This window comes from Oryctolagus cuniculus, chromosome 19 (genome assembly GCF_964237555.1).
Source record: "Oryctolagus cuniculus chromosome 19, mOryCun1.1, whole genome shotgun sequence".
Taxonomy (NCBI): domain Eukaryota; kingdom Metazoa; phylum Chordata; class Mammalia; order Lagomorpha; family Leporidae; genus Oryctolagus; species Oryctolagus cuniculus.
In genome coordinates, this window is record NC_091450.1 from 27318693 (window position 1) to 27331565 (window position 12873).

At 50.5% G+C, this 12873-nt stretch overlaps 1 protein-coding gene across 5 annotated transcripts in view; it reads left to right on the forward strand.

The window, feature by feature from the left end:
• The window catches only part of USP7 (ubiquitin specific peptidase 7), a 56581-nt gene that overhangs the window by 36486 nt on the left and 7222 nt on the right, over positions 1–12873 (forward strand). For all 5 annotated transcript variants that reach the window (XM_051847390.2, XM_008257697.4, XM_051847392.2 and 2 more), the window contains 11 exons: positions 456–564; positions 1424–1554; positions 1944–1998; positions 2951–3031; positions 3126–3216; positions 6831–6913; positions 8129–8238; positions 8768–8924; positions 10571–10715; positions 10904–11034; positions 11804–11938. In XM_051847390.2, coding sequence (XP_051703350.1) covers positions 456–564; positions 1424–1554; positions 1944–1998; positions 2951–3031; positions 3126–3216; positions 6831–6913; positions 8129–8238; positions 8768–8924; positions 10571–10715; positions 10904–11034; positions 11804–11938 — 1228 coding nt within the window. The remainder of the gene's footprint in view (positions 1–455; positions 565–1423; positions 1555–1943; positions 1999–2950; positions 3032–3125; positions 3217–6830; positions 6914–8128; positions 8239–8767; positions 8925–10570; positions 10716–10903; positions 11035–11803; positions 11939–12873) is intronic.

The window sequence follows — 12873 nt, forward strand, 5'->3', positions numbered from 1 at the left end:
ACCTGAAACATGCCAGCTGCACGTGCTGTCTGTTTCTGCCCCAGAAAGGGCTTTCTCTGTCTGCTGGTTGCTGGGCTGCAGGTGTGACTTGCATGTTGTGCCAGTGACCAGCATCGCTGGGAGGCACATGTGACGTAGCTGCGGGGCTTGAGCAGTGTCCCTCACTGCTGATCTTGACCAGTGGCAACGGTGCTGCTGGCAGCACACGTGTTCCAGGGCTGTTCTCATGCTGGTTGTGTTGACGCTAATCCACACGCTCAGGCATGAGAAAGGAGGCAGTGGCCACTGAAGGGCCCGATGGGTCTGCTGCCGAGGAGCGCGTGGGCCGTGTTCCCTGTCGGGATGTTGGAGAAGAGGTGCTGATGGTGCGTGATGGGGAAGTATGAGGCTGGCTCCACACGTGGTAGAGCCGAGGTGCTGTCCTGGTCACCATTAACCTCGAATTGATCTTCCAGGTGGGATTCAAAGAAGCACACAGGCTATGTGGGCTTAAAGAACCAGGGAGCGACTTGTTACATGAACAGCCTGCTGCAGACTTTGTTTTTCACAAACCAGCTACGAAAGGTGAGTGGATGGACCTCTCCCCTGCCTCACATCACCCTTTTTTCTTGGCTGTGTTAATGGTCAGCAAAGCACATGGCTCCCCCAGTTAAGCTACACTCATTCCCTGGTGCGTGAGCAGCTGTTGTTTAAGCTACATTGGGTGATCAAAAGTTTGCTGCAGCCAAAATGATTTTACAGATTGTGCTGAGAATAACTAAATAAGGAAGTGATTGGTGGCAAGCAAACAGTTTTGTATTAGCATGGATGAGTTGGCTACAAGGTCTAATTTTCCTTTTTTGGAGATAGAACATTATTAGAGGATATTAATAAAAAGGGTAGACATATTTTAGATTTTTTTTTTTAAAGTTTTTTTGAAAGGCAGGGTTTGAGAGAGATCTTCCATCCATTGGTTTTTACTTCCCAAATTGCCAGCAATAGTGAGGGCTGTGCCAGCCTAAGAGCATGGGTCTTGGAACTTGTAGGATGCAGCAGATGATGGCGCCAGTAACTTGAGTTCCTGCTACCTACATGGGAGAACCAGATTGGAGTTTCTAGCTCCTGACTCCAGCCTGACCCAGCCCCAGCTGTCAGGAATATTTAAGGAGTGAAGCAGTGGATGGGAATTGCTTTCTCTTGTTCAAGCTCTCTGCTTTTCAAACACACACACACACACACACATACATAGTATATATATAATGTATATGTCTTAATATGTTGCTCCAAGAGATGTGAAATTATAGTCGTCCTCTTTGGAGAGCTTTAGGTAAAGCTAATTTCTGATCTGTTTGGGGATAAAGCAATAGTGACTACTTCAGCCATTTTGATTCTAGAAATGATAGTTCTATATTGCAGTTAAATTTTTTTAAATTTATTCTCCCAGGCTGTCTACATGATGCCGACAGAGGGCGATGATTCATCTAAAAGCGTACCGTTAGCCTTACAGAGAGTGTTCTACGAACTACAGCACAGTGACAAGCCCGTGGGAACAAAAAAGCTGACAAAGTCATTTGGGTATGTGTCCGCCCTCTGCCTGTCCCTCTGTCGCGTATGGTGTGGGCTTTCCCCGCCGGGAGGCTGGGGCATTGGAGTACTTCCCTGTGCTCGCTCTGCCTGGGGGGAATCGAGGCTTTGCTGTAGGTTTGCTGCAGAAACAGCCCTTGGGCTGGAGAGTGCGAGGGCCCACATCGCCTCCCCCAGCAGTGTGGGCCTCAGAGGAGGGTAAAAATGCTGACTGTGCTGTCCACTGAAAAATTTGTTGGAGTTAGAACCCTTAATGTTCTCAAAAAATTAGAGAGTCATGGCTGATGGTTCAATTTAATTTTGAAGTCTTAAGTTGCTTTTTAATTTACTACTTTGCAATTGAGAGGTCTAATTACAGTTGTCCGTTTTATCTTTGAAAGGTGGGAAACCTTAGATAGCTTCATGCAACATGATGTGCAAGAGCTCTGTCGAGTGGTAAGTTTCAGGCAGTAATTGTGTAGTTCGTACACTGGATATTTTGAAGCAATGTCCGAAGTTATCAAGCAAAACCTCAGACCTAAATCAGATAACACCTTAGGCTAGAAAGAAATAGCAGCATTTTATTTAGTTTAACAATCTGTAGAGAGTTATTTGAATATTTAACTGAATGTAAAGTGTTAGGGGAAGCTTGAATGTACATAGTAAATGGTAGGCTTTAATTTGTTAAATTGGTATATATGTCACTTCTTAACCAGAGAACCAACAGATTGGCTTAGTTAGCTGTCCCTGTGGCCCAGTGTCCCTTAAGAGTAGCAACTTGCAATGTTCTAGTGTCCAGAGCCTCCTGTACACCAAGCTCCCCCCGAGGCAGCCTTGTGTGTTTCCCCACCCCCAACCCCACCATCACTAGTTCACCATTTGTTGTGATGTGAGATACACACACACACACACACACACACACACATACACACACAATATGGTTATTCAAGGTGATTGGCTGGGCAAGGTGTGTTTTCTTTTTTGCAGCACTAGCTGGATTGAATCCAGTTCATTAAATATCCATGGACAAACCAGTCAATCCTGTTGACAGGCTCAACCTCACTAATCTCTTGGTGTGGACCATTACGAGTTAAGTTTAGTGATCAATTTACATGCTTTTCCACAGAGGTAAAATGAATATAAAAAAATGCTTCTAAAGGCACTACAGATTACTAATTCATTCCAAAGGCTGTATAAAAGGTTAACCTCAACTGTTGCATGTAGATATATTTGTAAAAATCCAACCAAGAAAGATGATTTTGTATGTTTTTGATAATTGCATGCCAAAGGTCATAGTATTTTATAGTCTAGAATTTCTTTGACAATTGATATTTCCTAGTTGAATATTAAATTATTGTATGCTGCTTAAACGTGAAAATTTATTTAAAGTCAACACCTTCTCTTTCAGTTGCTTGATAATGTGGAAAATAAGATGAAAGGCACGTGTGTAGAAGGCACCATCCCAAAACTATTCAGAGGAAAAATGGTGGTATGTGACCCATTTCAAAGGATTTTGAAAGTTTTTTTAGTTGGAAATTTTTTGACCAATAATACTTAAACCGTCTTACTTTGCTTATTTGTAGTCCTACATTCAGTGCAAAGAAGTGGACTATCGGTCTGATAGAAGAGAAGATTATTACGATATCCAGCTAAGTATAAAAGGAAAGAAAAATAGTAAGTGCTGGGTACATGGGGCGTAAGCTTTTGATAATTTCTGCTTTGGTGTAGTGTTCAGTTTATACAAGTGGTTTCCACTGCCGTATCTACAGCCACGGTCTGAAGTGCACAGCTCACGGGGTGAACACACACATGGAATCTCCGTGTGGGAATCTCCGTGTGGGTTAGAGACAGCCTGCTGTGTCCTGCTAGGCCGCTCACCCCCCCACCCCCCAAACACACACACACAGACACACACTATAGGAAACCCACATCTTAGGTTAAGCTTGCCTGGTTTAGGTGCTGAAGTGCGCACAGTCTTTGTGTCTGATTTTTGACCAGCATCATGCGTGTGATGCGCCCGTGTTGTAACAGTGTGATCATTGTTGCTTTATGGTGTTCTTTTTTTAGCAATGCACACCACAGTTGTGTTTTGCTTGTTTGCTTTTAAGATTTCCTTATTTATTAGAGTTACACAGTGGAGAGGCAGAAAGAGGTCTTCCATCCGCTGGTTCACTCCCCAGTTAGCTGCAGTGGCCGGAGCTGCACCGATTGAAGCCAGCAGCCAGGAGCTTCCTCTGGGTCTCCCATGTGGGTACAGGGGCCCAAGGACTTGGATCATCATCTTCCACTGCTTTTCCAGACCATAACAGAGAACTGGATCAGAAGTGGAGCAGCTGGGACTCGAGCCGGCACTGCAGGTGGCAGCTTTATTCGCCACGCCACAGTGCCGGTCTCACCACAGTCATTTTTAAGACCTGCCCTCTTCTTGGAGTGCTTTCAGTCGTAGGCTGTTTTGACATGAGATTGACTGCTCATTGCTCCTGTGTGTTTAGCTGACCCACAGGGCACACACAGGTTGAGCTTAACTGGCAAGCTAGTGGGGTCCCCAGGGCAGTTTCAGTCTCGCCCTGTGAGCCCTGTGGGAGAACAGCAGCGCTTCCGCATGCTCGCAGGAACTGCACGTCACCAGGGAGTCGGCTGAGGGCTCGGTTAGGTGTGAGTCTCCTCGAGTGTCAGGAACCCAGTGCTTCACGGCCGTTTGGTGTCGCCTTCTGTGAAGCACTCAGTGATTTTTTTTAACCAATTTTTGTGTTGGCTTCTGAGTTCGTGATTGGTTCGAAAGTTATATTTCCGCCAGGTTTTAAAATTGAGTGGGAGGAGCCAGCGTTGTGTCATACTGGGTAAAACCACTGCCTGACATGCCGGCATCCTAAATAAATGGGCACCAGTTCGAGACCCGGCTGCTCCACTTCCTATCCATCTCCTTGGGCCCCTACACCCACGAAAGCAGTACTGATTCTTGACTTGAGCCTGGCCCAGCTCTGGCTGTTGCAGCCATCTGGGGAGTGAACCAGCAGATGGAAGATACTCATTCATTCACCCTCTCTCTCTGTGTCTCAGTAACTCTGACTTTCAGATGAATAAATCTTTAAAATTGAGTGGAAAAGTCATCTTACTTCCCCTCTACAGTTTCTGTGCCGTTCCCTCCTGTTTGCCGTGCGTGGTCCCATCTGGTCTGCTCTTGCTGGAGTGAGTTCCCCCCGTCATCTGCACTGGGAGAGGCTTCTAGGCACGTTTTCTCATCAGTGTGCTGGAGACACATCCCTTGTTCCTCTGTGTGGGGCAAGTGTCAGCTTCCTGCTCCCCGACCCAGACATGGTAGCTGGTTGATGTATGTGATGTGATCTGCTGCCGCTGGCTCTGGGTTTCTCTGCGTGCTGTTCAGTGAGCAGCTTGGGTCTGTGGGTTTGTGCTTTCTTAGTGGGGGAAAGGTTTGGCCACTCCTGGCCGGCCTTTCCACCTGGGCCCTCCACGTGGTCACTTGAATCATCCGCCAGCCTCCTGACGGATGGTCAGGATGAGGAACAGTGCTGCATCTGCAGTCACTAAGCCTTTGTGCTGTCTGTCTTGCTGGGAATCCCACTCCTGATGTCTTCTCATTTCAGTCACCATGTTTTACATTCCTGAAGCTACTATCTGGGTGTTCGTATAAAAATCTTCTTGTCTGTTCATACCCTCTTGCTTCTGTCTTGAAAGGAATTCATCACTCGAGATGTCCTTTGTCAGACCAGAGTTCCTGCATGGAGCCCTGTCCTCCCCCCCAGCCTTATGCCGGTTCTAGCTTCCTGCCAGTGTGCACCCTGGCTGACAGGCAGCAGCGATGGCTCAGTCGCGTGGTCCCTGCCACCCACATGGATGACCTGTTTCGAGTTCCTGGCTCTGGCTGTGGTGGGCATTTGAGGAGTGTATGGGAGGGAACACACTGCCCATGGGGACTCTCACTCGGTCACTTTCCCTCTCAGGCTTCCTCTGCCTTTCAAGTGGGTGAAAATAATATTTCCAAAGGCAGTAATTCATAATAGCTTTCTCAGTGTTTCTGTCTGCTGGTTGTCACCTGTGTCACTTCTCCTGAAGGGTTCTCCTCTTGAGACTCTGAACTTGCAGCTTTGTTCCACCATTATGTTTTATTAGGGGGTGGGGTGGGGGCAGAAAGGAGAAGGAGCATTTTTCGCCCTTGTTCTGGGGCATAAATGAGTTACTTGAGTACATGTTATGAAAAAACTATGCCTAGGTGAAAAATATTTATGCATGCCAAAAGAAACTGATTGCCTTTTCCCACAAACTTCTGGAGGTGCCCTCAGGGTTTTCTTCTTTCAAAGCGTATTTAAGCTTTGTTGCCTGGGAGCACGACGAGTTTCTGGTCGAGGCTTTTTGTGTCCCCACATCCTCGGAAAGGGGTCAGACGTCCTAGGTGTCAGGAGGTCCTCGGCCCTTTGCGCCCTGCACGCCGGCTCGAAAGCCACCTGCAGACTTCGCGTTCTGCGCGGCTTTCTGCTCGCGGGTGCTCTTCCCATGGTGTAAGCTGCCTTTGGGCCCTCGGGCTCTCGCCTCTGTCTCCAGGCCCAGCCAGGCGCTGGGCTGGTGTTCCCTTCCCTGGGCTGCACCCTGAAAACCAAGCAGGAAGCTTGCCTCAGCCTGGCGTCCCCAAGTTTCCCTTCTGCCGGGGATTCCGTGCTGTGCACCTGTACCGCGGGAGCGCAGGAGCTCCCGACACTGGGGCGAGCCGTGGGTTGGACTGGGAGAGGGCTTTCCCAGCACGCGGCCCTTTCCCCCTCCCCGCGTTGCCCTTCGGTGGAGCACTGCAGTTGAAATGAAGACCTGTGTTGGATGTTGCTGTGGTTCTGCCATTTCTGTTTATCTACAGTCCGTGGGGAGCAGTTGTTCGGGGTTGATGTTAGGGCTGTCTGTTCCCGTCGCTTTGCGGTGGGGCCACCCGCCCTCCCAAGTTGTCTTCGCTGCTCTTGTGTTCAGCTCTTTGTGCCCTTCTGGTTCAGAACCCACTGGTGGCCCACACTGTCCATTCCATTCTGTGTTAACTGTCGCTTTTTAACAAGTGCTGTAGTCAGAATAAAGGTGCAACCATGGGTCTCATACGTTGCTACTTGCATACCTTAAACACACCCGTGCCGTGAGCTGGGCTAGCATATGTGTAAGTGCAGTCTTCAGTAGAGGTGGCAGTTACTGCCTGTGCCTGCAGTTCCTGGGTCCCTCTCACACCTAGCTTGGATACATTGTAACCGAAGCTTTCCTGATGTTTTTGGTTGACGGTTTTCTCTTTCTCTTTCAAGTCTTTGAGTCATTTGTGGATTATGTGGCCGTAGAACAGCTGGATGGTGACAATAAGTACGATGCCGGGGAGCATGGCCTGCAGGTAACTGGACCCAGTGTGCTAGTCCCCATGGTAGCCTTCTCCTTCACTGACTGTTCTTCTGGTTAATTGGTAATTAAATATGTTGTGCCTTCCACGCAGATGTGTTGGCGTTGGGCAGGGAGGTTGTGGGGTTGCATACGCGGGAGCTTTTGTCACTGCTCTGTTCCGTTCCTCCCCTGCCTGCTGTTGGTCCTGACTTTCTGGTCACTTTCTCCTGGTCATAAGTGTCATTTCTTGGGTCACTTGGACTTTGGTGTGGCTGTAGCGAGTGGTTTGGGGGGGCGTGTGTGTGTGTGTTCTGAGGAGCAGGACTTGAAGCACGAGTGTTTTTGCTTGGGTCACAGCTCTGAGACCCTGGGCCCCAGGCAGCATTGTGAAAATGAGTCTCCACCGAGAGGAGCAGGTCAGATGCTCTGGGGCCAGCAGTGTCCTCGTTGATTCTGCATTCGGGCCTGTTGGTTTAAAACTTGTCATTCCTCACTGTGAACTAGGTTCCTGAATTTCACCTACCACACACGTTCCCAAGTGCCTCATCACAGCCCCCAGTTGCTCCTGGTCTCCAGCCTGTGGTTGGGTGTGCAGCTGGGAGGAAGGTTGGGGTTGGAATTTAGCCGTGGCATGCATGCTGGTGAGGGCCCCAGCTGGCACCGGTGTCGGCAGGGCCTTGTGTTAGTGAGGAGCCAAGACAGCCGACTCACACGAGTCGAGAGGCAGGCCGAGGACCTGGAGCCGGCGAGTCATGGTCCCTGCAGAGGAGGCCTTGTTTGCAGCAGAGGCCAGCTGTCCTGGGGTGCAGAGTGCCGTCTTAGCCGTGAGACTGGGAGCAGCAGGTGTGTCCCAGGGAGTGAGTGCCCACTTGTGTCCTCCCAGCCCACAGCTGTGCTCTGGCGTTTCTTCTGCTCTGTGCTCCACAGTGCTCACAATCGTAGGGACCTGCAGTCTGCGTTCACTGCTTCTCCAGTGAGGGAGCCTTCTGTGGTTCCCGTGGTTTTCATGGCTCCGTGATAAACAGCAAGTGATGACCCTAATTTGCCTGACCATCTCCCAGTGCTGGACATCAAGTTAGGGTACAATCCAAAGAGCCCTGTTGCTGCCCTCAGCCAAAGATTGTAAAGTCACCCCAGTTGGAAACCTGACTGCTGCCCAGAGTGCAGTCTTGTAAAAACAAGAAAGGAGCAGAGGTGAAGTAATTTTTTTTTTTTTTGCAATGTTTAGGAAGCAGAGAAAGGGGTGAAATTCCTCACGTTGCCACCAGTGTTACATCTACAGCTGATGAGATTCATGTATGATCCTCAGACGGACCAAAACATCAAGATCAACGATAGGTAACGTGTGCGGGGTGCAGCTCGGCACTGATTTTTAGGGTTTCCCTTTAGTGGTGTGTCTGGAGAACTGTTGCCAAGATGACTGCACAGTTCACTTCTTCTCGGTTGGTTTTTGACTCGGGTGCTTGCTCTTCCCCAGCCACCACCCACACCTTCAGCCCCTGCCCCGCAGTCACGTTGAGTTTCTTCCATGGGTGGTCTGACTCTGGGCTCCCTTCAGAACCACTGACACACCTGAAGCTGGCCATGCCTGAGAGAGTGCATTGTGTTCTTTGATTACAAGGCTGACTGCTGTTAAAGTCATGTATGTGTCCTCAGCTTTCCAGGCATTTTTTCTCAACTCTTCCCTTATTTTATATTGGGAGACAAGTAATGTACTCTGTGAAGTCACGGCCATCTCATGTGGTTCCAAGGACCTTCTAGGTAGCTTCCTAAGTTTCCTATTACAAATCAGCCATTGAGGTAGGAGACAAGTGCAGTGTTTTAGGTGTCAATGAACACTGAATTTCTTAAAATGTTTCTTTAATAGGTTTGAGTTCCCGGAACAATTACCACTTGATGAATTTTTGCAAAAAACAGATCCTAAAGACCCTGCAAATTACATTCTCCATGCAGTCCTCGTTCACAGTGGAGATAACCATGGCGGACACTACGTGGTTTATCTGAACCCCAAAGGGGATGGCAAAGTAAGTGGGGGCTCGGGACTGTGGGAGTCCCCTGGGAACTCCACACTGACGATTAGCCTTCTCACTCTGCTTCTCACTCAGTGGACTTGTTCACTGTGGATTCTTCTGGCCTTTGAGGGCTCTTAGTGCTGTTCATTTACTTGGTGCCACTGGGAAGGTAAATGGTGAGTTAGCGCCTGTGCTTCTCGTGGTTAGTGATGAGCTCTCGGCCTCAGCTTGGCTTTGTTCATGATAGGAGGCTCTAGAATTCTACTTGCTGCTCACCAGTCCTCGCCCAGAGCCTGGGCCTGGGGGATTCTCTGCAGGCTCGCTGGTCCCTCGTTAGTGTGGCCCTCACTCTCGCATTTCTGCACAACCCTTGGAAGCGGAGCACATGATTGCTGTTTGGCAGATTAGGGCCTCAGTATCTGCATCCAGGACACAATGCCAGCAAGCAGCAGAGCCAGTGTCCAGCCCACCTGTATTTCCTACCAAGGTTTTTTGATGAAGAGTACTTTGAGCTGTAGCATTGAAGAATGGTTTAAAGTGGCTCAATCTGCAGGAGGTGTTTGGCCTAGTGGTTAAGAAACTCTCGTCCCATACTGCAGTGCCTGGGCTCTGCTGCTGATGGATGCAAGCTCTCTGCAAGGTACTGGTGATGGCTCAAATGATTGGGTCCCTGCCAGTCGCGTTCCTGGCTTTGGCTTGACCCAGTCAGTCTTGGTTGTTCAGGGCATTTGGAGAGTGAACCAGTGGATGAGATCTCTACCTACCAAATAAATATAAATTTAAAAATGAAATAAAATGGCTCAATCCAAGAGATCAGTAGGTGGCTATATTTATTTATTTGAAAAGCAGAGAGGGAGAGATCTCCCATCCGCTGGTTCACTCCCTGGAAGGCTGCAATGGCTGAGGCTGTGCCAGACCAAAGCCAGGAGCTCTAAAGCTTCTGCTAGGCCTCTCATGTGGGTGCAGGGTCCCATGTACTGTGCACTAGTAGGGAGCTGGGTCAGAAGTGGAACAGCTAGGACTTGAACCTGTGCCCATATGGGATACCAGTGTCACAGGAGGTGACACTATGCCACAACGCCGTACCCACCTCCCCCATTTTGTTTTTATTACCACATAAAATTTCGACTTTACTAACTGAATTAGATAAGTTCAGTATGGTTAATTTTTTATGCTATCTTTTCTGAGCTTCTAAAATTTAACATTTATTTGTAAAACAGAGCGATCACCCATCCTCTGGTTTATTCCCCGAGTGCCTGCAGCAGTGAGAGTGGAGCCTGGAACGCGAGCCGGGTTTCCAGCAAGGGTGGCTGGGGCCCCTGTAGGCTGCGCCTCATCTGCTGTACCCCAGAGCGTCCCTTAGGATCCAGACTCTGAGGAGTGGAGCCAGAGCTCGAACCCGGGCGCTGTGCTGTCTCAGCACCCCAGGCCGTGTCCCATCTCAGTGTGACTGAGCTCTGTGAAGAGTTGGTCGTGTCTGTAGATGGGACTGACCTAGAAATTTAAGATGACAGAAGCTGCCAAGTGGGCAGTCCCCACCAAATCGCTGAATGAGAAAACGTGCTGGTGGAGCCCACGGGAGGGCTCCCTGAGGCCTGGCCTGGTCTAGGTGCACATGGGACCTTCCCTGCTGAGTGTGCTGGGTCCTTTCCGTCTAGTGGTGCAAGTTCGATGACGACGTGGTGTCGCGCTGCACCAAGGAGGAGGCGATCGAGCACAATTACGGGGGCCATGACGACGACCTGTCCGTCCGGCACTGCACCAACGCCTACATGCTGGTGTACATCAGGGAGTCAAAGCTGAGTGAGTATGGAGCCCCTGCACTTGGGCCGTGAGTGCGGGGCTGCCCTCATTCGCCGCACCCGGAGACGGGCTGCGCTGAACTTGAGTACCTGAGGAGCCCAGTGGTCGCATGAGGAGGAGGATTTTGTCAGTGATGCTCCCGCATCTGGGCTGGCACACAGGTGAAAGAGGCTGCCTTTGTCCTGCAGGTGAGGTTCTACAAGCTGTCACAGACCATGATATTCCGCAGCAGCTGGTGGAACGGTTGCAAGAAGAGAAGAGGATCGAGGCTCAGAAGCGGAAGGAGCGGCAGGAAGCCCATCTCTACATGCAAGTGCAGGTCAGCCCTCCTCCGGGGCCTGCAAGAGTGCCTGCAGCCCTGGGCGTGGCAGAGAGACGGTGTTCTGGCAGGTACTTCCTGCCCAGAACAGGCTGTTGAAGGCATGGATTGAGAGACACTGCGCGGGGCTCGTGAGGGGCTGTGGCGGGGGGACAGTGGGAGGAGCATGCAGCCCCATTGCTCACTCGTGCTTGGGCTTGGGCCTGGGCTGAGCAGTGACGCTGCGATGCAGCAGTCTGGGCCACTCCAGATCCATTCCCGCGTAGTTGCTGGCCACTTCATGACCCTTCTGCTCCTCTGAACTCCTGTGGAGCAGAGGACGAGCTGTACGAGTTTGCTGTTGGGCAGGTGTGCTCAGCAGGTGAACCTGCATCTTGAGTCCTGGCTTCTCTGCTTTGTGTCCAACACTCTGCTAATGTACCTGGGAACGCCCTGGAGGATGGCCCAAGTGCTGGGCTGGGCCCCTGCCACCTGATGGGAGACCCAGACGGGGCTCAAGGCCCCTGGCTTCAGCCTGGCCCAGCCCTGACTTGTGGCCATTTGAGGAATGAAACAGCTGATGGAAGCGCTGTGTGTGTGTGTGTGTGTGTGTGTGTGTGTCCGTGTCCGTGTCTGTGTCTTGTCTCTCCTTCCCTTCCTTCCTCCCTGTCTCTGCCACTCTTTCAAATAAATAAGCAAATCTTTAAATGAGTTCACTGTTCACGTGCTCAGCATGGGCTCAGCGTTTTATGTCACATGTCACATGTACACTGTTCCTGCTTGTCTTCAGATCGTCGCAGAGGACCAGTTCTGTGGCCACCAAGGAAATGACATGTATGACGAAGAGAAAGTGAAGTACACTGTGTTCAAAGTCCTGAAGAACTCCTCTCTGGCCGAGTTTTTTCAGATCCTCTCTCATACCATGGTGCGTGCCAGGCCCCTCGCGCCCTCAGGCTCCCCAGTTCTGCCTTTGTCTTTCAGTCTCTGGGCAGGCGCTGTGTCCCAGCCCCGCCTGGCTGCGAGGTGCATGGCTGGAGCACACTTCCTGCTGAGGGTCGATGTAAGATAAACACAGGGCTCTTGAACCAGCATTTCGGAGACATGTTAGAACCTGCAAAGAGGGGCCGGCGCTGGGCCTCACTCAGTTAATCTTCTGCCTGCAGCGCCGGCATCCCATATGGGCACCAGGTTCTAGTCCCGGCTGCTCCTCTTCCAGGCCAGCTCTCTGCTGTGGCCCGGGAGGGCAGCGGAGGATGGCCCAAGTGCTGGGGCCCTGTACCCGCATGGGAGACCAGGAGAAGCACCTGGCTCCTGGCCTCAGATCAGCCCAGCTCCGGCCGTGGTGGTCATTTCGGGGGTGAACCAATGGAAAAGGAAGACCTTTCTGGTCTATAACTCTACCTGTCAAATAAATAAATAAAATCTTAAAAACAAAAACAAAAACAAAAAAAAAAAACAAAAAAAAGAACCTGCAAAGGAGGTTATGAGCGTTAGTCCCCTCCACACCCCGGCCATTACCATTTTGGGGAAAGTGGACCCTCGAGTCCTGGAACTCAAGTGTGGGTCACAATTGTCCAGATTAGCACGGGAGCTGTAATTATGTTTTATTTCTTTTGTAAAAAGCATCTATTTATGAAATGCAGAGTGACAGAAAGGGATAGTGAAATTTCTTCCACGCACTAGTCAACTCTGCATGCCATAATTGCCAGGTGTGGCCAGGCGCAGGAACTGCATCCAGGTCTCTCGTGTGGTTGCAGGGCCCCGAGCACTCGGGCCGTCCTCGGGCCATCCTCTGCTGCTTTCCCAGGCTCATTAGCAGGGAGCTGGATTGGAGGCAGAGCAGCCGGAACTAAAACTAGC